The 23,427-nt window shown below is 40.5% G+C and overlaps 1 protein-coding gene and 1 long non-coding RNA gene across 12 annotated transcripts in view; one reads left to right on the top strand and one right to left on the bottom strand.

The window, feature by feature from the left end:
• The window catches only part of DGKH (diacylglycerol kinase eta), a 245,556-nt gene extending 226,440 nt beyond the window's left edge, over positions 1-19,116 (bottom strand). For 6 of the 11 annotated variants that reach the window (XM_072617128.1, XM_072617135.1, XM_072617136.1 and 3 more), the window contains exons 1-2: positions 18,849-19,116; positions 9,931-10,143 (exon numbers count right to left, since the gene is read on the bottom strand). In XM_072617128.1, the coding sequence (XP_072473229.1) occupies positions 9,931-10,143; positions 18,849-18,908 (273 nt within the window). In that variant the 5' untranslated portion in view covers positions 18,909-19,116. Of the gene's footprint in view, positions 1-9,930; positions 10,144-10,336; positions 10,637-11,007; positions 17,884-18,848 lie in introns of those variants that run through there. The other 5 variants (XM_072617133.1, XM_072617129.1, XM_072617130.1 and 2 more) reach the window with 5 other exon arrangements.
• On the top strand, positions 17,883-20,897 carry LOC140509540 (uncharacterized). Its single transcript, XR_011968808.1, has 2 exons — positions 17,883-18,768; positions 19,705-20,897. It is a non-coding gene; the product is annotated as an uncharacterized lncRNA (long non-coding RNA).
• Positions 20,898-23,427: the final 2,530 nt, after the last annotated feature.

Here is a 23,427-nt window from a genome sequence, read left to right as displayed (position 1 = left end):
CACTTAACTTTTCTGTGCCTTAGTTTCTTCATCTATAAAAATGAAGAGACTGACCTAGATAAACTGAAAAGTCCCTGACACTTTTAAATTTATGATCCTTAACTCAATCTTCTCTCCATAACCCTCACCATACCCCTAATCCCTATTTCACTGGAGGCTCTAGCTTATTATCATCAGGAACTATATCATCAGTAATTTAGACTTTCAAGTGATTGTTTCCATTGTCCAGCACATGGAAGGGTAGAGGGAGTCCCTGATCTCAATCCGGACTTAAAGATATGATGCATGGTATGCAAAAGTGGAACCACAAATGCACATGTTACACATGAAGTTACACTCTCTGGTTCTGACTGGCACACTGTCATATTTAAAATGTGCCATGAGTTATGGGCAGCTAAGTGATGCAGTGGACAGAGCACCAGGTCCGGAGTCATGGAAGACTCATCTCTCTGAGTTCTAATCTGACCTCAGAAACTTGCTAGCTGCGTGATCCTGGGCAAGTCACTTCACCCTGTTTGCCCCAGTTTCCTCTTCTGTAAAATGAGCTGGAGCAGGAGATGGCAAACCACTCCAGTATCTTTGCCAAGAAAATACCAAATGGGGTCATGAAGACTCAGACATAACTGAAAAATGACTGAACAATAAAAATGAGTTATAAAGACTTTTCAGAGATGCTGACCTGAGGACTTAACCCCTATGGATAATATTGTTTTTATGGGACATTACCTTTCAAATTCCACAAAACTGACATGCATGAGCATGTGAAGTACAGCCCATTCATAAAAGTTAGAGTTGACTGTAGCTTGAAAAATCACTACTAAAAAAAGAGAAAACTTAAAAGAACACTGTAGGGAACAAATCCCAACAATTCCCACAAAGACTATTTTCTAACAAAGGTTTAATTATATATGTCAAAAAGATACATTTATTACATAAATAAAAACACCGTCAATAATGATTACTAGATGTTAAAGTCAATGAACCAAGATAAAAGTGTATTCAAGCTAATTATGTAAATATCCACTCAGAGGAGGGGAAAACTCTCAGTAATCAACAACCAATTACAAATTTGCCTAGGGAATCAATCAATCAACAGTAAGTATTTATTAAAGCACTTGCAGTGTGCTAAAGATTAAGGATACAAAGAAAAGCAAAAAATATATCCTTGCCCCCAAGAAGCTCCCAGTCTAATGGAAGAGAAAATATACAAACAACTATATACAACATATACAGAGTCAATGAAGGGTAATTCCAGAGAAAAGGCACTAGCATGGCGGGGAAAGAAGGAAGACCAGGTAAGGCCTCTTACCTTCCTTACATAAGGTGGGATTTGAGCTGAGAAAATCATAGTAATGACTATAATAATAATATTAACAATAACTGACAGCCCTATAAGGTTTGTAAAATTTCACTGAAGCTTCACAGCAAAGTCTTTGTCATGGATCTATTCTTAGAAAACCTATGTATTAATTTTTTATAGGCAGACCTATAAAAACATTCACAGTGTAAGTGAAATAAGTTCAATATGAATGAAAGGTTCTACATGAAAGCCATCAGAGTAGATCTGTGATATTCTTTACTATATTGTTTTCTTACGATCTCCACTATTTTATACAAGAACACTGAAACAAAATGAAAATAGTCCTTCTAAATTTATACAGCTTGAAATAATGTGTTGACATATACAGAATAAAGGTTTAATAATTTAGCAGAGCTCTAATCTTTAATTATAGTGTAGAGATCACTTTTAATTTGTAACCAACATGGAAATAATCTATTTCATAAACACAATATGTTCTATATTATGCATCAAGGACTATAGTTCCCAGTCTAAATTTAGTTCACATAACAGAAGCAAATACGTAAACCAAGTTAAAAATAAATGTTCTATAAAGATGAAAGGTTTTTTTTAATGAATTTAAGATTGATTTAGAGCCCTGTATTTTCAAGTTTGGTTCTGCTATTCAACACCGAGGGCCCTAGAGATGCTCAACAAATACAACATCCCCACTTACCAAAGAGGTAAGTTTTCTGCCTAATAGAACTGAACCCTAAAATGCGGCAAAAAAAGTCTGTAGGTTACTGACATCCTCCAAAGAGCCAATTAAGTAAAGTTTAGCATCTTACTCTGAAGAAGAGACCCTCATGGCCAAGTCAAAAGCTTATTTCTTCATAATAATAAGGATAATAATTAGAATTTATGTAGAAATTTAAGATTTTCAAAGCATTTTACAAATACTATATCTCATTTGATCCTCATAACAATTCTTTGAGGTAGGTGCCATTTTTGTCCCCATTTTAAAGATGAAACTGATTCAAAGAGAGGTTTAAATGTCTTTCCCAGAGTCATACAGCTAGTGAGTGGATCTGAACTGCACTTGGACTTAAGTCTTCTGACTCCAGGTTCAGAGCTGCCTTGATATACATACAGTTTTATGCACATGTCAATTTAACATATGTGGTTATTTGATTCCTCAAACTACAGACAACAAATTTGCATTAACAGCTATTAAAAAGAAAAGGATGACCTGTAATAGTCATATCACCAGAGACAACAACTTACAGCAGGAAATAAAAACTATGGTGTGTACAGGTATGCATACATGTGTGTATATGTGTAATATGTGTATAATATCTGTGTAAAATATATATGTATGTATGTATATATATATATACAACTAATAGTTATCATAACCCAAAGGTTGAATTATGTTCAACATGTTATTTATGAGAACAGTTAAGTGTATATCACATTTTACAGTAGTTTCCATAAAAAGGAGCTAAATTTTGTTTTATTTTGTCCTTTAAATAACCCAGTTATTTAATAACATCTCTTTCCCCAGTGATGTTAGAAAAATGAAGCATCATTGTCCTAAAAAAGATGAATATTAATAGGAAAGCATTAGAAAAATTTAGTAAGGGTTGATATTCTGATACAACTAAATAAGGGGCCAATGACATTCTTCTATTCCTCACCTTTCCCTCTCCCTCTCCCTCCTCTCTCTCTCTCTCTCTCTCTCTCTCTCTCTCTCTCTCTCTCTCTCTCTCTCTCTCTCTCTCTCTCTCTCTCTCTCTCTCTCCTTCCCCCCTTCCTTCTCCCTATTGTGCTACTTTAATCCCTACCAACAGCATTACTAGGTGTTCCTGAGGCACAAAAGATTAAAAAAAAATTTTCTTGACAACCTTTCATGCTTGTCACAAAGCAAGGAGAACCTTCTTCTTCTTGAATGAGGATTCCGCCCTGTCAAACAACTCTCACCTCAAACTAAGCATCTAAGGGACTCCCAGAACTAACTACTTTTGTCTGTTACAATACTTTATCTGCCCCACTCCTAATCTATTTCTAGCCAAATTCTATCATTTCTGTGCCTTCACTCTTTTTTGTTAAGTGTGTCACTCTACTAGCCATCAATAGAAAATATCTGAATTTTGCACATGTAAATTACTGTATGTACATTTTACCTTTAGGACAGAAACAAAATCAACATTTCCTACATGCGGACATCATAAAGGCTCAGGTTTTTAATATGATTATGTTTCATACTATAATAACAAATAGAATCCTAATTATTTTTTTTCAACTATCAATCTTTTTTTCTTCCTCTTTTTCCCCAGTTCATGTCAGGGGGGGAAGAAGAATCCTTGTAACAAATATGTGTAATCAAGCAAGACAAATTTCCCATGATGGCCGGATCCAAAAATGTATGTCTCGTTTTTCACATTAGTCTCTCCCTCTTAATCACCATAGGTAGGTGGTACAGTGATAGAAGGCTGAAATTAGAATCAGGTAGTTATGAGTATAAATCAGGTCTCAGACACTTACTAGCTGTGTGTTCTTAGACAAGTCACTTATCTGTTTGTCTCAGTTTCCTAAACTGTAAGACGGAAATAATAACAGCATCACCTCTTGGGATTTTTGTAAGAATCAAATGAAATTAAAAGCCTGTGGCACATATCAGGTTCTATATAATTGCTGGCTTTCATTAATTTATGTACATGCTAATTGTTTTTTAATGTTAAAAATATTCCTTATTTGGGTTTCAACTATGGTATATGCAGATTTTAGCAAAATTCATACACATTTTTGAATGTAAGGCATTTACAAATTCAGAGTAAAATGTGATTAGCTGTCACATGTTAATATAAATAATCCATTTTCACAAAAACTATTTTCCAAAACAAAAAAAAATTAATGAGAAGGGTAGCAACATTTTATGGATTTTTGCAAATCTCTTTATAAAATGTGGCTTAATAGAGAGAAACTGGATCCTCATATCTGCTTCTGCATTCAAAGTATCCTGATATATTGTTTTAAAGTATATGAAGAAAATCCTGCCTCACACAGATATGTAGTTAGCAAAGGAAAATAATAGAGTTTTTGAGGCAAATAACGTCTTTGTATTATTACGAAAAATAGTTTTGACCTTATGGACTCTCCACAAAGGTCTTGGGTTCGTCAGACCACACTTTGAGAACCACTGATTTAATACGCCTCTTAAGAGATGGACTTCGATCTTAAATAAGTAGTATTTTAAAGTTTAAAGTTCACACTTGGAGTAATGCTCCATGACTGCTGTCAGCCAACAGATATCCTGTCCCAATATACCCTTTTATACTAGAAATTTAATGTAATTACTATCATAAATTTTTCTATATTCTTACAATGTCTAATATTAAAGCATAACCGCATTTGAAGGACCATTTAGGATCATTTTAAAGACCTGAAGTTTCAGTATTTTTTGAAGAAAGGTTAAAGTGATAAAAATGTTACCTCTGCTTTGATTTATGTAAAATACAACAAACTTTTAGATGTTACTTATGAATTGTGTACACTAAGGAGAACTTTGTCTCAAGGGTCTTTGATGACTGAAAAGCAGAGAAAGTGAACTGAAATCCTACGGGGAAGGGATCATCTATGCTCCTTGGTTGAGCTAAAGTCTACAATGCCTTTGGACAGCCCTAAAAGGTCTTCACACTTAGGCAGTCTTTTTTTTTGTAACCCATCCAACCATCCAAAGACAGGAACATGCCTTTGTAAATGGGCAGATTTCAATACATTAATTACAACACAGAACACAAATTCACCTATATTTTATTTGACCAACAATGTTAGGGGGGAGACCTGATTACTCTGCACATCTAAAGGAAAACAAGTGCAGAACAATGAGGTTAAAGGATTTCTCTCCAGTAAATCTCTATGAAGTTATCTGCAAAATGGGAGCAACTTAAAATGAACAGTAGGCCTTCTAGAAGATGAAGAGTCAGAAAAGCCCTAGCACAGAAACAATGAAGACAAGAACAGCTAGAAAAAGTGAAGGAAGAGAGGCCTTCAGCAGTCATCTTGACTGCCCCATGTTAGATTCCTTAAATCAGCAGCTTTCTCATCCCCTTCCATCTCAGTGACTGATTTTTTTCTCTCTGTGGGAAACTGACACATAATCCAAAAGCTAAGGCAGCTGTCAGATTATCTGTTGTTTGTGTCCTGGATATCTGATGTGACTTCCTGAGATTCTACTTATCTGAATTCCTGAGCACTGTTTGTTGACAGTAGGGATGGGATATAAACTGTACCATAATCATCAGTTTACAATCCAAAATCATGGGGGGGAGGGGAAGAGGGGGAGAAAAAGAAGAGGAAAGAAGTATGTAGATGAAGGAAGGGAAGACTGGGTCCAGTGCAAAGAATACTGGATTTGGTGTCAGAACACCTGGGTTGGACTCTGAACTCTGACGCTTACTAGCTTTGTGACCTTGGGCAAATAAATAACTTAACTTGCCTGGGTCTCAGTTTGCTCACTTGTAAAATGAGGGGGTCATACTCTTATGATCTTTTGGATCACTTCCAGCTATAAATCTATAGTCCCATTGTTGTATGACTAGGGCATTGTAGAGAAGAGAATGGGGGAGGGAGAGAGGGAGGGAGAGAGAGAGAGAGAGAGAGAGAGACAGAGAGAGAGAGAGAGACAGAGAGACAGAGAGAGACAGAGAGACAGAGAGAGACAGAAAGAGACAGAGAGAGAGAGAGAGAAACCTGTAAGGGGTCAGAAAAAGAAAAAAAATATAATGTAATTGAGGATTATATAATTCCTTGTTAACTTTAAAATCATTCCAGATCTTCCCAGGCCTTTACTAAAAAGATAGCAGTCACACCCAGTACAAAAAATGTTACAATTCACTGTGTTCTTCACTGATGTCCAAATTATACCATACAGTGGCTAGGGAAAGATCTTGAACCAGGCTTTGGGGCACACAAGCAAAACCTCAGTTTCCTCATCTGCAAACTAGAGATAATATTTATACTACCTTCCTCAAAAGGTTGTCTTGAGAAAAGAAACAAGTCATAAACTTTAAAGGTTTACAAAAAATTGGTATTATTATTGTTAATATCGGAGTAATTAGTACATTAAAATTAGACACATGTACACACACACATTTGCTTACACTTCCAAAAAGTTAATAACTGGGAATCTCAAGCTTCCAAATTTTGCTATCAGGATATCTAAACTAGACATGAATGAGGTTTTGCAAACCTATAGTCTAAAAGAAAGTAATAATAATATCTATTTGATTACTATCAACACTTCTTTTTTCATAAAAAGAAAAAAAATAACAGCCAAGTCCGGAAATTTTTGAAATAAATTATTTTAAACTACTTTAAGCATAAGGAAAATACATATCTACAACTCATAAAATAGAAAACCAAAGTAATCTTCAAATGTACAATGCATTATTGCATCACTGAACTGAAACTGACTTGGTTTGCACCTGCTCACTGCTAAAAGAAACTGGGGTTGGGAAGAGGACAACAGAGATATTTTGTAACAAGGTCAAGCAAAAAACAAGTTCATGTCAGAACAAGTTGAGTGATAAATTCCTCCTCAGTTCACCCTGGGGATTAGTGTCAATGTCAAAACATAAATCTTATGACAACTTCCCAGTATGTAGCAAATGTTTGTTAATTGCAGTCCATTCCCCCAGAACAGGGAATTCAGGGAGGAAGTACTCTAACCTTTGCAGAGTTCATGTTATATCTTTTGGGTTTTATTGTAATAGGAAGAAATGAAGCTTCTGTTGAAACTGTGGAATTTGGGGTACATCCAGAAATCAGTCTCTTCCCCTGGGACAGCTCCTTAACCGTGACTGGTCAGCGTAATAACCATCATTTCTAAAGAACATTTAAAGTTTGCTAAGTGCTTTATGTGTTAACTTAAATGGAACCTCGCAACAGTGAGAGCTATTACCACAATTATACGGAACATTTTATAGCTGAGATTTAAAGAGATTAAATGTCTTGCCCAGGGTCACACAACTGGTGTCATAGTAGGATTCAAACTCTGGGGATCTTTTCAAAAGGATTCTTTGCAGCCCTTCTGAGATTATTAATAAAAAGTTTAGGCAAACTTGGATCACAAGTCCATATGAAAATGTTGGGGAAAACTGGTTAGTAATAAAATGAATTACAAAAACAATACTATTTGTGAAATCCAAAAGTAGTTTCACTTTTCAGGACCATTAAAGACCCAAATCTAGGCAAAATATATTTACTAAAAAAATTGGATTACTTTCATAGTGTAAACAGGATAATTCATGAATGTTCTAACTATTCTTTCCTCTAGAACAAATGCCCAATTAATATCCTAAAACCACTATTAGCTTTCTAGTCTCAGATTTGATACATCTAAAGCACCTACTATGTGCAAGAAACATGCATATACAGTTCTCAAAATATCACAGGTAAACAGCTAAACAGACTTGTTACATTTTACTGAAGCTACTAGATGTCTGTATCTCTAAATTTCTTTCCAAAGTATGGGTTAATCTTGATATCAGATGATTTGGGGACTACATATTTTTATTCATATATACGAGTATTCATATATTCATATATATACACATATAGCTACAAAGAGTATGATAATGACTCATTCATATAATGTTTAAAGATTTGCAAAGTGCTTTAAACAACCTGGGATGAGGCATTATTTCCATGTAAAAGATTTCAAAGAAACAGCCTTTGAAGGATAAGTGATTTGTCTACCCAAGCAGGATCTGAACTCAGGTCTCCTGACTCCAAGTTCAACACTAATACCACATGTATGTGATATGTGTGCATGCAACATATATAGACAGACATACATGTGTAAAGGCATGCTACATGTAAGTACATATTTACTTTAACATTTCATTATTTGATCATGTACATTGGTTTTCTCCAAAAGTGTATTTAAAATTTGACTTTATATTTCAAAATAAATATCATTACGTAAGTTATTATACATAGTTATTAAATACGTAAATTCTCAATTTAAGCAAGGTCATATTTTGCTTAACCTTAATAGTTTAAGCATTTTCATTTTTAACAGAATGCTTCATTTTGCTGTGAAACATTCCTTCCTAATTTATACCTAAAGTTCAAAATCCTACCAGTAAGCCTTAAAAACAATCAAAACTATCAAAAACTGAGAGTAAGTCTTGTGAATTTCAGCAAAGTCATCTAGGTCCAAGAAATTCAGCGTGTAAACTCCAACCTGGAAGGTCAGGAATAAAATTTTAGAGAATTGTCTGGGGCAAAGAGCTTAACTTACTGGCCCATAGTCACACAGCTACTATGTATCAGAGGCAGGATGTGAACCAAACTCTTCCTGATTTCAGTCACCCTTAGATCCACTGAGGCCAGGGTGCCTCTCAAACTGTCAAATGTCAAACAATCATAAACTACCACAAAATATTAACACGAACAAATTGGTAAGAACAAACCTGTGTAAAATAGTTTTGATCGCTTAACAAATGCAACATCACATTTAACATTTATATTAATTGTAGAGAAAAATATAAGAGGGCTAACACATAGTGCACACTTATTTTATGGCTCTAGTTTACTCAGCTTAAGCACCAATGTACACAACAATCTTTTGTTTAAGGTGTAGCGGTTCCAACAAAGGTCTCAAACTTTGGATAAAAGAAAATGAGACTATTTTAAATAATCCCTTCAGACTTAATTTGATACATACATAACACCAGTACACACCATAACTGGCTTTTTCCCCTTTATGAACAAACCCTGAAATTGAGTCAATTTCCAATAAGTGTTTCAGGCATCTTCAAAGCAAACAATCCTTATACATCCCTGAATGATGACTTTAAAATGGGCAAACAAGGCAGTAGACACACCTACTCCCCTGGCAGCAGAAAAAAAATTGGCTGCGTTTTTTACAGGGTTTACAGGGCCAGATGCTCCCCTCATTTTAGTACTCTGAAATCCATGGGACAAAAATCGAGGCCAGCTGCTTTTACCGCAGGTTTCCGTTTTAACTGCTAAGAGTCTTTACCACCGGCCAGTCCCTGCTGTGGCTCGATCCCAAGAGGCAGCGGCGATCAAAAGAGGACAGAGAGTGAATCTTCTCCCTCCCTTCGGGGGAAGAGGGGGTAAAGTCTGGTCTGGGAAAGAAGAGGGGGCATGGACTTGGTCCTCGGCTCTGCTGCTCTCCGCTCCCGCACCAAACGAGCCACACCTTCACCAACTTGGTCAACGTTAGACTGCTGGCCTCGCACACGTGGAAAAACGCAACCAAAAGTGGGAACATGCCGCAGAGCGCTAACTTTTTTTTCCCACGCCCATTTACCTCTGTCTTTTCCGAGGCTGCCAACCCCGCCCCTCCGAGCTCGCCCACTCTTTATGCACACGCCACTCCCCCGGCCTTTCCCTCAGGTCTCCTCCTCTTTTTCTCCCCAATCCCAGGTCCTCCAGGAGCTCGGGTGCCCTTTCTAACTACTTTCCAGCTGCTTCCCAGCTCTCAGGCGCAGATGCTCAGGAGCCCATGGGCCAGGCCCACAGCACAGATGGCCCCCGAACCCCTTCTTCTGCACCCCATCCCGGCCCCCGGCGCCCTCGCCCGCGAGCACGCGCTCCAAGAACGTGCAAACACGCACCCTCACCTTGCTCCGGATCTGCCCCGACGTGGACACTTTTCGTATCAGTTTCTGCGGCCCCTCGTGCTCCGCCTCGCTGTCGGAAGACTCGTCTCCAGGGCCGGCGGGGCCGCCCGCGGCGGCGGCTGAGGCTGCGGTAGAGGCGGCCGTGGTGGCCCCGGCAGTGCCTGGGGGGTGGTGCTGGACTCCGGCTCCGGCCATCCTTTCCGACTCCTGCGGGGACATAGCACCGCCCGGTGGGGGCGACGGCTGGTCAGAGGGCTCCCCGAGGGAGCCCCACCGCCGCCGCCATGTTCAGCTTCCCACCCACCTCCGCCACTGCCCGGAGAGGGGAGGCTGGACACAGCCGAGCCCCTTGCCCCTTCGTCCATTCCCGCTCCCCACGAGATCCAGGCCCGCTCCCTACTGGCTGGATCCCTGCTGCCTCCTGCGTTGGAGCCGGGCCCAAAAGCGGCAGATGTGACCGGGCCCCCAAACCTCCCCTGTCCGGCCTCCCCGACTCCCGGCCTGTGATGGATGGATGATGGACGGATGGACGGACGGACGGATGGATGGATGGATGGATGTGCGTTAGTGACACTGCAAAGGGCTAGGGCTCAGGACAACTTGCTGGGAAGGAAGGGACCATGGTGGCGGGAATTCTCCCTCCTCCACCTCCTCTTCCTTCTCTTTCCCAATGGACCAGGGCTGCAGGACGGACGCCGGGCTGTGGGCAGGCAAGAGGAAGGGAGAAAGACAACCTCTAGCAAACCCTAGCGGCCGGGGCCAAGGAATATCCCCAGTTCCCAGCCTCGGTGGCGGCGGTGTTTTCCCTCCCTCCGGTTCCCGGCAGCCTGGGAGAAACATTCTCTGGTTCCCCTCCCTTTCCCGGGAGTGATTTCTCCTTTCCTGCTTTAACTCCGACCGCGCACCAGCTTCCCCTCTTGGATTTGAGCTTGTCCCACGGTAGGCTGCTCTGACTAACAAGCTAAGCCCGTCTCTCTAAGGAACGTTCTTCCCACCCAGGGAGTCTGGCCAGTGCCCTGCAACCCAGGCATTCCTCTAGCCTCTACTTCTTAAATGCCCCCCGACTCCTACCTTTTTCTCTTCCTGCTCCCACTGTCTTCGCCCTCTCGGCCCCAACAAGTGGTTCTCTTTGGTGAGATGTTGTCTTTCTTGACTACCCCCCACCCCCGCCCCCAGAGAGTGCACACGGAAGGGAAGGGCTAGGCTGATCCCCGCCTGTGTTTAGAGCAGAGCATTTTCCGGGAGGCTTGGACTCGGCTCAGAATTATTCGTTTAGAAAGACAGCGATCAGTTAAGCTAACAGGAAACTGGGAAGGGTGCGGAGAGTATGTAGAAGCAGACAAAAGCACAGCCTAAGACAGCAGCAGAACATAAAGCGTCACTGTGGCAGCAGCCTTAAACCTGGACTGTTCCCACAAAAGAATCCACCTCCATCAAGCTATTAGACAAGCACCCAAGGATGCCAATATCAGATGTACTGGGACAGCCTCTCCCTACCCCCTGGCTAGAACTAGAAGAAATGTAATCTGCCAGCTACAGCTATCCTTTGCCATACATCTGGCACCTAGGGGAAGTGGAGCTTCAGGTGGTGACTGCACGCTCTGTTCTGAAATAAGCCGCGTACTAAAATGCACACCCCGCTGTTAAAGGGATGGAAAATCCGGGAGGGGGGAGGGGGGGAAGAAGGGGAATACTCTTCAGGATTCTCCCAGTCACAAATGTTTTTTTGCTCATTCCAAGAGCTGAACTCCAGACGGTAGTGTTCACTGTGTTTTTTAAGTAAGTCAAATACTTCCTGCCAGACTGTAGGGATATCTTTCCACCACTCTTGTCCCCCCTCGGAACATTCATAACCATCTGTGCTCACTGGGAGGGGACAGGGAAGGGAGATATTTTTTTCAATTGACTTTAAAATGCATCATTGCCCTCGATAGTTTCAACAGTTGATTGGCTCAGTTGGCGCAGCTGCCAGTTAATACTGAAGGTTCCCTCCCCACCCCATCCACACAAAACCAATATAACTACTGCAACAGATTGTACATAAATCCATCTAAATGTAAAATATTTTTGATAGTAAATTTTCTAAGATCCTAAAGCACTTTAGCAACGCACTAGTTTCTTTTTCAATGCTTTGCTATCTGTGTTTTTTAAAAAAATGAATAAAATAAAACAAAGGACCTATTCCAAAGTGTTATAATCCACTAGAGAAAGCATATAAGTGTATATGGATTTGGAACTGGAATCGACTTTATAGGCCATCTAATCTGACCCCTTCACATTCTAGAGGAGGGAACTGAGGCCCTTCCCTAGCGTCACCAAGGTGGTGAGTGAGTAGAAAAATCAAGATTTGAATACAAAATTTCTAAGGCCAAATCCAATACTCTTCCCAAAATACCAAGCCAGTTTTCATGTACTGGAGGGAAAAAAAAAACACTTTTTAAATAAAATAATTAATGGAATCTATCCATACCTAGCTGTTATGATGCATCCTGACAGTTTGGAAATGTACTAGAGTAGGAAAAGTCATGAGCTTGTAGTCTCCTCAGCACCTCTATTTGAATCTGATCTCTGCTACTTACTATCTTTGTGAACTTGGACAAGTCACTCAATCTCTCTGAGCCTGTTTCCTCATCTGTAAAATAAGATCACACTCAAAGACTTCTAAAATCCCTTCTAACTCCAGACCTGTGATGATTAATACCTCCTCTTTAATAGGAATAGTAAAGGAAGATACTTTATATTTTTTAGAATAATCAGTTCTTGGCTAACAAGAGTTTGCTTGCTGCTTGGAAGCTTAATAGGGATGAAAACTAAGTAATTTATAAAGATTGGATATTGCTGTACTTAACAAGTAAAACATGGGATTAGTAAAACTGAAAATACAGTAATTTTTTTAACAAATACATTCATTCCTAAATGGAAAGTATGAATCCTGTGTTTTTGCTAGTATGTTTTATTTAGCTAATGTAAAACTCATCTTCTGTTTGACTATTTCTTTGTCAATTACTACCTTCCCCCAAAATAGCATGCTTGTAGTATGGCAAGAGGCAGATTTCATGCTCTGTCTCCTAATATGTGAATTTTCATCTAGCAGTTCAAATAAAGCTGAGGCAAAACAAAATTTTAATTAAAATCAGATAATATGCTCATCGTCATGTTGAGCTGTATTTCCAGTCACACTTTAGAATAAAATATTCTAGTCTAATGGCCACAAATACACTGCAACGTGTGCCTTAATATTTATCCCTAGTTTGCCTTCCCTATAAGTTTCTGGCACGTTTCTCTGGACGTAATGGGGTTAAATAAGAAAATAAAAGGATGAAATAAATCATCTCTCTTTTACGATAAAAACTGGATGTTTAAAGATAATTTTAAACAGTTTGATGTGCAATAGTTGGGCAATTAGTACATCATAGGAAGTGCATGCATTACCCCACTGCGACCTAATCTTACCACAAGATTTACATTTTAGTCTCTATTTACAAACTTGGTTGTGAGTTTAAATGTAGTAACAGCCTCCCCTTCCTAAATAAATGTGAATTTCTTACTGTCAACTTGCCCTTGTGGTATTATATTCTCAGACCAGAATAATGCTACAAAGTCAGAGAAGATCCTAAAGGAAAAGCCTATCTATCATCACTCCCCCAGAAAGCCTAAACAAAAATCTACCCTTCATTACCAAAAATAATTCTTGTTGACATTTACACAGAATTTCAGGATTCTTTTGGGAGAAAAAGCTACAAACAGAACATGCTCAGAGATCTCTCTCTAGTTATTTGCTGGGTCACACACTTGTAAATTGGAAGCTTCCACGATGAAAACTTTAATATTCTTTTCTTGTAGGTTATTTCCCCAAAATTGATAAGCAAATGAAATGTACTAATGTTTGTATATTAACATTTCAGTATATCAGAAGTGGAAAACAATTTGTAAATCCATTTCATTTTATGTTAAATTGACATATTTTCTTTACTTTTAGCTTATTTCAAAACTTTCAGCTGCCTATTTGAGTTGTGTTTTTTTTTAATATCTTGCATTTTTTTTAAATGTGGTTACTTTGAAATTAGAAAATTTGGAATTTCACCTGTTACAAGCAAATTTACAACCTATACCTGGCACCCAGAAGAGTGCTTCTAGTTAGTCCACAAGCATTTTGTAGGCTCTTACATTATGCCCTAGCACTGTGCTAAGCATTAGAAAAATTTACCACCAGGCAAATCTACCACTAAGCTAATACAGTTAAATATCAAGAATCATTGTGCTTATGGTTTACTAACTCAAAGTGATGTCTATTTTTATAGATATGTAATAATATAAACTTCAAAACTAATTATCAAGTACCACTGTGAATCTTACCCGCCTGCCCCCATCCCCATGCTAGTGTGTTTCACCCAAAATTATCTTGACTATATTTTCTGTATACCTATATATATGTATGTCTTGTCTCCCCCCAAGCAGACTATAAACTCCTCAAGATTAGGGACTATTTACTGGACTGCATTCACAACACCTAGCATTGTGCCTGACACAAAGTAGGCACTTGATAAATACTTGTTGGTTTGTTGGTTAATTACAACCAGATCTAAATCGTGAATGGATATGTCTAAACGGGTTCATTTCCAATCCACAGAATGATGGCCAATCAAAGGAATAAGACATTTTTGAAGTCGGGACACAGGTTTGAGTAGAGACTTTGCCAATTTATTAATTTGGACAAATCCTTTAACCTCTCTTGGCTTTAGTTTCCTATCCTGCAAAATGGGTGTGTCAAACTGGATATCCCTTCTGACTCGGAATCTACATAGATTATGATTTTACCTGAGAAGAAATCTGAAGAATTATACCTTTTTTTTTTAAGTTTAGATATTCAAGCATCCAAAATACACTTCTGCCTAATGTCTATAATTCCTAATTTTAAGAAGCCAGGCTCTCCTACAACTACAAACCCTCGGGACATTACAGTCATTACAACTATCTACTTTCCAGGGTTATTGGGAAGAGAACACTCCTTCAACTGTAACATCCTAGGGAAAACCTGAAAGCACCACAAAAGGCAAAGTGGTGTTATAGCTTTGGTAAGCCTTCCAAATACCAATGTTGTTATCTTGTTCCTAGGATTTAGTATTTTACAAAGTGATTAAACAACTTAAACTCCTATTTGGAGAATAAAGGATTCTATGTAATTTATCCTTGACTTGAAAATCATGTTTCTGAGATCATTTAGTTTCAACATCAACATAGATCTGAGCACACAATGTGTTTCTGTATTTTCCATATACTAGACAGCTTAGTGTTTGAATATGAATCCAGAGATTCTGAGATCAGTTTTCCTCTGAAAACTTTTGCTTACTGTTTACATAGTCTATCACTTCTCAGTAGTTTCATTGAACCTGTAAGGATCAGATTATTTGAGGAGGAAAACAATAGTGAAAATGTGATCTTGAGCGGAGAACTTTGGTAATTAAAACATCACTTCCAAACTACTTTTATAATTATTGGCTATATTTCTGACTACATGCCCCTTTATAGCAGATACATTAAAGGTGGAAATGGCAGCTAAATATACCCCCATATCTTTGAAAAAGCAACTCAGTAAATTAAGTAGTGATGCTTAAAACTGAGTTGACTTTTAGAATACTATTTCCACTGGTTTTTACTTAAGTCTATTCCATACAGCAAAATTAATTCCAACTCAATCACCTTTTAATCACCCCTCCCTCACCCCTTAATCAAGTAAATGTCTTCCTTTACTAAATAAATGTCAAAATTATAGCTACTGCCTTTCTGCTTTATACCTGGCTGTATCACCTTGAAAGTAGTATTCATATATTATTAATGATCAAAGGTGTTAGGTATTAAGCAGGGCACTGGATTTATGTCTATTGTGTCCTTTAACACTCAGCTCAAACTCTTAACTTCTTCAGGAGGTCCTACATCAGTTCTACATCTCCAAGAGCCTTCATCTCTAAGGTTACCTTCCATCTACACTGCATCTTTTACATCTTATCTTCCTCATTAAAAGTAAACTTCTTGAGTACAGGGAGTGTTTTCTGTTCTTTCTTCTCCCCTCCCCCACCAAAAACTAGTATCCAGCACACAGTCAATCCTTAATAAATTCATGTTGATTAATTAATATGTATGATATTTGAACTTCTCAGTTTAGATACATGAATCAATGAGACATTCATTTTAGATGTTACAGATCACTGGCAATGCAACAAAAGCCTCCCTAAAATACAAACTTCCTCCACTAAAGATATCTTGAATATTCTTACCTACACATTTTCAATATAAATAATAAATTTTCATAGGAAAATACTAAGATGGCCTAGATTTCAATGCATTTACCAGCTTACATTCTCTGGATCTATACAATTTAAAGAGAGGGAATAAGTTGTTCAGGGTAAAAAGGTTATTCTCCATCACTCCCCATCTTCCAAACTGAAAAATCTCAAAAGACATCCTTGCTTCCTTTTCCCTCCCCACTATAATATTTGCCCTACTTTTAATAATGTGAGTGACTATTCAGTTCTACTTCCTTTTTGAATAACTGAACTAGCAAATCCCACATTAGCACAGTATAAGTTAATGAGTCTTTGGCACATAGGTATAACCACAGGACTGCAGAATAGTGATTATCATTTATGCCATGTATCCGTAAACTGTTTAAAGAGTGGTGTTTGTGTATTTTTAAGCAATCAAGGAAATGAATTGTTAGCATATTTTAAAAGGAAACACTGTATTTGGATTGATAAAAAGTATCTTCTGGAGAAAACCTGATTATTTAAATTGGAGCATTCCGTATATAAATTTACACCTTTCCTCTACACATTTCAAAGAAATGTCCTAGTAAACACCCTAAATGAGAGTGATCATAGGATCATTAGTGTATGAAGTATATTCTGTGGGAGTCAGATAACTGTTTGTCCTGTTTAAAACCTACTTTAGACAAAGAAAGGAAAGTACCTTCCCTTTTGCGAGGCAGTAAATACTGACATCAATGACCTAATTAAAACAGGTAGCTTTTCCCCTATCATTAAAAACAAAATCCCTTTTGTAATTAGTTGCTTTACAGAAACAGCAGCATCCAAAAGTGATCCTGAATAGAAGTCTAAAAATAAAAGCACATTATAAAGCACTTGCTATACATGTTATCACATTTAATTACAACCCTGGGAGATCAGGGCTATTATTATCCTCATTTTACAGAGGAGGAAACTGAGACTGAGAGGGTTAGGAAACTAACAGGTCTCTGAGGTGCCATTTGAACCATGTCTTCCTCCCTCCAGGTCCAACACCATCCACTTTGACGCCACCTAGCTGCCTTAATACTGGCTATTAACAGTAAAACTACCCTAGACTTGGCAGTCTCTTCTACACTCTCCAGCTTCAAAATTGGATTCTGATACTTTAATCTTAATTATAATTTAATCTCCAAAAATAGCTATAGTAAAAGTAAAATGAGCAAATAGGGGCATGCTACTTTTGAAATAAGCATAGACAGCTGAAATTACAGATGGATGGGTGTGGAAGAACTCTTCTGCAAAGATGGCTAGCAGAAGGCAGGAAAAATTATACTGGGCAAAGGAGTGGGAAGCAAATGACATCGGGAAAGAGAAATAGACAAGAACGCTGGCACCTGTACGTTGAAAGGGACCTTGACATCACACTTTACATTTTACACTTTGCATTCACCCCTACCACAAGGCCTGCCAAGAGAGACCACATCAGGTAAAAATATTAGCAGTAATAGTATGACTTAGATTATCTCATCTGACCCTCACAACAATCCTGTTCCATGGGTAGTACAGGTGCTATTTTCTCCATTTTACAGATAAGGAAACTGAGGTTCACAGAAATGAAGTCACAGAGATAGTGTAATCTAAGATCACTCTCTGAACACAAATTTTGAGACGAGGTCAAGGATTTTCAACCATAGACTGGGCAGAAATTAAACTGGGGTGGGGGCAAAAATGAGGAAAATGTCTGCTCATATTGGGAATGAAGTGTTCTTGGGGTTCTCAGACTGAGCCCCTGAAAATAGTTCCGAGGTGGTTCATGCTATCTGATAAAGACAGGAGGCAAGACCAAGAGTAGACTAAATGCAATGAAAAGCCCACCCCTCCCCCTCTGATTTCTTCCCCCTCCCCCTTCCCGGTCTCCTCCCCTTTAAGGACACATACACATTACCAACTACTCTTGGACACTAAAATTATCCAACATCCGTGTTTCATGTACAGCCAGATCCTGAGCTAAGCTCCAGCTCCCTTCCCGCTTCATCTCCAGCGAAAGCCTTTCACACTGTGCTTTAGGGAGGAGGATGATAAGGAGGGATACTTGACACCGACTCCCATTGACTCGTCTTGCGCCACGCCAAGGTAGTGAGGAGTGAGTGAGTGAGTGGTGGCTGCGGATGGACTGGAAGAGCAGCTTCAGACCAGAATACCCGCTCACTCTCGCAGCCAAACAGACGTCCCACATAGCCCAAGTTCCTGTCACCCTTCCCTCCTTTTCCAAAATGAAATTTTAAATAAGCGGTTTAAGCACAACTGCATGACAGACTACTCAAGGGGAGGGGGGTGACCCCGGCAATTTCCTGCCCACCAAGCTGGGGACAGACCCTTCGAGCTCAGCCTCGGACAAAGGGGCTACGGACACCAGGGAGAGGGGAAGGAGACCTCACACTAACCGGCCAGGAGGGACGAAGGAGGAAGCGCCGATATTGGGTGGGGGAGCAGCTGGGGACCTCATCTTCGGCCATTTCCTGAACCCAGCCCGCTGCCCCGAGCAGAGGAGGAGGAGGAGGAAGGGGGGGAGAGGAAGAGGACCAAGGTAAGACGAGGCAGGCGCTCGGGGGGGCGCGGGCGGGGGTGGGGCGGGGGGCCTGGCTGCGCATCGCACATCGTACCCACCAGTTCCTCCCATACCGGGCTGCGGGAGCTGTACGAGGCACACACGTGCTGGGGCTCCATGCCCCCCAGCCGGCTCCAGTCCGCCGGCCGGGATCGCTACCTTGCCGGGGGCAGCCGACGCCGGCGTCCGGCCGGGCGAGGCGAGCGGACCTGCGGGCGGGTGGCTGCTCTCCGCCCGCCGTCTCCACCGGCTACCGTGCGGGACGAGTGACCCGCTTTGCCGGCTGTTGGCTCTTCTGCCACTGAGCTGCTCTCTCCTGCCCCCCCCGATCCCACCCCCCACCCACCCCCTTCCCGTGCTCTTCCTTCTATCCTGCTCCTCTCTTCCTCCCCGAGGCTCCTCCAGCTCTCCCAGCCCTGCCGCCGCTGCCTCCCACGGACGGAGGATCCTCCTCCCCCTCCCTCCCTTTCCTCCTCCTCCTCCTCCCGGAGCGGGCTGCCAGGCTCGCGGGTTCCCTCCCTCTCGCTCCTTCCTCCAGGGCTCCCGAGCCTCCGCGGCCTCCCGGAGCCCCACGTGACCCCGCTGTCATTCCATATATGGCATGGAACCGAAAGCAGCCCGCTGCACCGTCACTAGCTGTTGGGACAGGAGGGAGGAAGGCCAGGAGGGATCGCGCGGCGCAGGCTCCCCCGCGGGGCAGCCAGCCCCGCTCGGCCGCCCTGCCTGGCCACTGGCAGGACGACTGAGGGAACCCCGGAGGGACAGGGCTGAAGGGGCTGAGAGAGGATCCCTCCTTCCCTTCGCCTCTCTCCTAGCCAGGCTCCCAACGCACGCTTGGCTCGGCTTTACACCCAGCTGAGGGTCACCATTTGAGGAGTGGTCAGTAATCTTATGCCATCCTCCTTCATTTTTTAGTCCTCCCGGAGTCGGGCACACCCGTTACACCCAGATCAACCTCTGAATTTAGCAGCTGCCCACCGCTGTTTCAGTCTCCTGCCTGCCCAAGCACGCTGAGGATTATTCGAAATCATATTTGACATAAACCGGCTTAAACGGGGCATGGAAGATAATCGTGCAAAAGAGCTGCTAACGTGGTGCTTTCTGGCCAAGCTGCTCCAGAGACAGCCTGGTCTTCAGAATGTTGAACAGCTTGCATCTGTAAGAAGGGTTTATCTGCAAGAGGGCAGTTCCTCTAGCACACAGTCATTTTGTAAGGTTGTTACACCAGGGGTGTACATAAATGCACCAACTGACAATTTTCCTCTTGTTCTAAGAGCTGGTAAAAGTCTGTAAGGAACAAATTTACCCGAATTTTACTTGCCAGATCTTTTATAAGGGTATTTACCCCTGCCCCAGTTATTACATTACCTGAAAACACAATGGTTTCATTGCTACAAGTTCAAACAGAAGATGGTATGGTAGGACCTAGAGCTTGGAAGAGCCTTAGGCATTCTCTCAGAGGCTTCGAAAGGTACAGTGACCTGCTCAATCTGCTGTGAGAACCAGGCCCAGAATGGCCATCTCTGGACTTCCAGTACAATATTTGGGAGGAGAGTTAACTAAGATGAGGAAGGTCACAGGTGAAAAAAGAAGTAATGGAGAAAAAGTATTCAGTGGGCACCAGCAGAGAGAGGCAGAAGCGGTAGAAAGGGAATATTCCAATATTTTTTAAACCCACACAAATTCATATAGATGTATACGCATGTCCATATACATAGATACTCGAAAAGTTTGAAAGCTTTAAGAACAAGAAGGGAAAACTACAAATTCCCAGTAGTCTGCAAAGCTTTTTTCCTGCAGGAGGTGAAAGGAACTTAACTAGTTAAAACACAGCAAGCTATCCAAGCCATGTTTTTCACAATTTTGAAAGACCTCAGAAATCATCTGGCCCAACCTTCTTATTTTACGGATAAGGAAACTGAGATCCAGAGAGATTAAGGGACTTAACCAAATTCATACAGGTGAAAGACAGGAATTAGAACCCAGGTTCCCCAGCTTTAAACCCAATATTCTTTGAAGTGCACTATAATGTTATAGAAACAGAGTTGTTTTTCACGATGAGCGTGTTGGTGTTTCTTAATAAACTTACTATTGTTTCATGTGCAGTATATACTGAATTCTATCACCCACATTCTTTAAAATATTTGCATCTCAAATCAATTCGACAAGTATTTATTGAGGAGAGGGGAGATACAATTGTAGAGATTAAAGACAAGACAGTTTAAAGAGGAAGAAGACTAATTTTTAGATGGGAGGAAGGAAAGGAGCAATCTGGAAAGGTTTCAGTAAGAAGTGACACCTAAGTTGGACCTTGAAGAAAGCTAGGGAGAGTTGAAGTGAAAATGCATTACAAATATTGAGGAAAATGTGAGTGAAAGCATAGAAATTGGAAACAAAATGACAAATTCAGGGAATAGTAAGTAGGTCAGTTTGGCCGGTATACAATGAGGTCAAGAGGTAGGTTGGAGATAGGCTGAAAAGGCCTTTAATTGCCAAGCTAAGTCTCTGTTTTCTCCTAGAAGCAATAGGGAGCCCTTGTGAAGCTTCTTGGGCAGGAGAGGGACATAGACTTTTGTCTTAGGAACATTTTACAGGCAACCATATGAAGGATGGATTGGGGGTCATTTTAGAATGGAAGGCAAGAGATGAATTAGGAGGCTACTTCAATAGGCTAAGTAAGAGTTTATATGTCTGAACTAGGATACGGATTATGAGATCCAACCCAACAGTTCAAACTTGTAGAGATGCACTTGAATTCAAAAAGCAAGTTATTAAGTGCCTATTATGAGAGATGGCTCTCATAATAATAATAATACACAGGTCTCACAATAATAGAGAGATGGGACAAGATACATAGGAAATGGAGGTGACACAAAAAAGATATAAACAAAATTTAAAAATAAAATAAAAGTACCTATTATGTACAAAGTACTGGTGATGAAAGGTATCCTGGGCTGGACCTGACTGGGTCACTCCCCTGGCAGTTAAGGTTTGATATTGGAACAAAATGAGACACTAGTAGGTGAATAAAAGGTGATTTGCTTAATGATAGCAGAAGGCTATTCAACAAGGATAGACACTCAGAACCCTTTGAATTGATTGGCTGAATGATGCTCCCATTTAGATCCACCAGTCAATTACCTGAGAGCCCCTCCAACAACCTGTGATTGCTTTATATTCAGGTGATGAGAAAGTGGCCAACAGACTGAGACTGCTGAACCAACCAAGTCCCAAGGAATATCTTGATACCTTTTAAGGAAAACCTAACCTAATCTGCATAGAGGGATGATCGAGGGGAGAGGTTAGGACACTGTCCTTTCCACACAAGGCTAAAAGCCAAAGCAATCCCTGCTCTAAAGAAACTTAATAGCCACTTTTAAAATGTGAGTTTATAATTACTATACTACATGGTTATTAAAATCTTAGGATCTCAGAGGCCATACGGCCAATTCACACATGAACAAGACTCCTCTTTCCAACATTACTAACAAGCAGTTATTTGTCCTTAGCTCTTGAGGAATGACCCAATGCTTCCCAAGGCAGCCCATTCTATATTTAGATAGCTCTAAGTGTTAGAAAGGTTTGGGGATTTTTTATGGCATTGAAGCTGAAATTTGCCTTCCTGCAACTTTGCAATTACAAACTATCTAGAAAGAAGAAAAAAATGGATATATTTGAGATACCTAGAATTTCACAGAAGATAGTAGAACCAAGAAAGGAGACAGCAGTAAGACCCATACTCAGATATCTATAGACAAATATTCAGAATTTAAGTGAATAGGATTCTTAAAGTAAAGAGGTTAATTTAGACCTTCATAAGAATCATAGAGGCTTTGTGAAATAAAACCCAGGACTGGATCATGGCTCTGGATGAGTGTTCTCTAGTTGAAAGAAAAAGGATAGGAAAGTCATAGTGCTTTTCAGAATGAGACAAGGTGGGAATTTCTTTTGGTTTGACTATGAATCTTTGTTATAAAGTTTTATTTTCTTTTTCTTCAATGTGTGTTCATCCTTCATTGCCGAAGAAGACCATGCCATCAGAGAAAGGATGACATCTCTTGCACTTGACTTTGTTTTGAGTGAGGGAGGGCTGTGCAGGTCACCAGCCTCACTTCTCCTCCAGAGCCATCTGAATCCAGTGACCCAGGATCCATCAGGATGACAGGAAATGACCCAGGATGAGGCAATTGGGGTTAAGTGACTTGCCCAAGGTCACACAGCTAGTGAGTGTCATGTGTCTGAGGTGAGATTTGAACTCAGGTCCTCCTGACTCCTGCACTGGTGCTCTATTCGCTGCACCACCTGGCTGCCCTCTTCGATGTGGGAAAGAGAGAAAATGGGTTTTTTTGGTTCACTGAAAAAAACAATTTTTAAAAAGCTAGGTAAAGGTAGAGAGGAATGTAGTATATGAAGGTGTACTCACAGAAGGAAATTAGGAACTGGAAGAGGTAAACAAGAGAGAGAATATCGTGGCAAAGGTCAATGTCGTGAGAAACAGCAGAGATTTTATCATATCATACTACTCTATCTATGTACAAAGAGAAAATAGACGAGCAAGTTAGGAAGTAGATTACAAATCTATCCCAGAGCTATGATAAGGTAGTGATGGGGGAATTCACTTATCCAGATCTCTTGGAA

This window comes from Notamacropus eugenii, chromosome 6 (assembly GCF_028372415.1).
Source record: "Notamacropus eugenii isolate mMacEug1 chromosome 6, mMacEug1.pri_v2, whole genome shotgun sequence".
NCBI classification, from domain to species: Eukaryota; Metazoa; Chordata; class Mammalia; order Diprotodontia; family Macropodidae; genus Notamacropus; species Notamacropus eugenii.
This window is presented reverse-complemented; position numbering and strand designations above follow the sequence as displayed.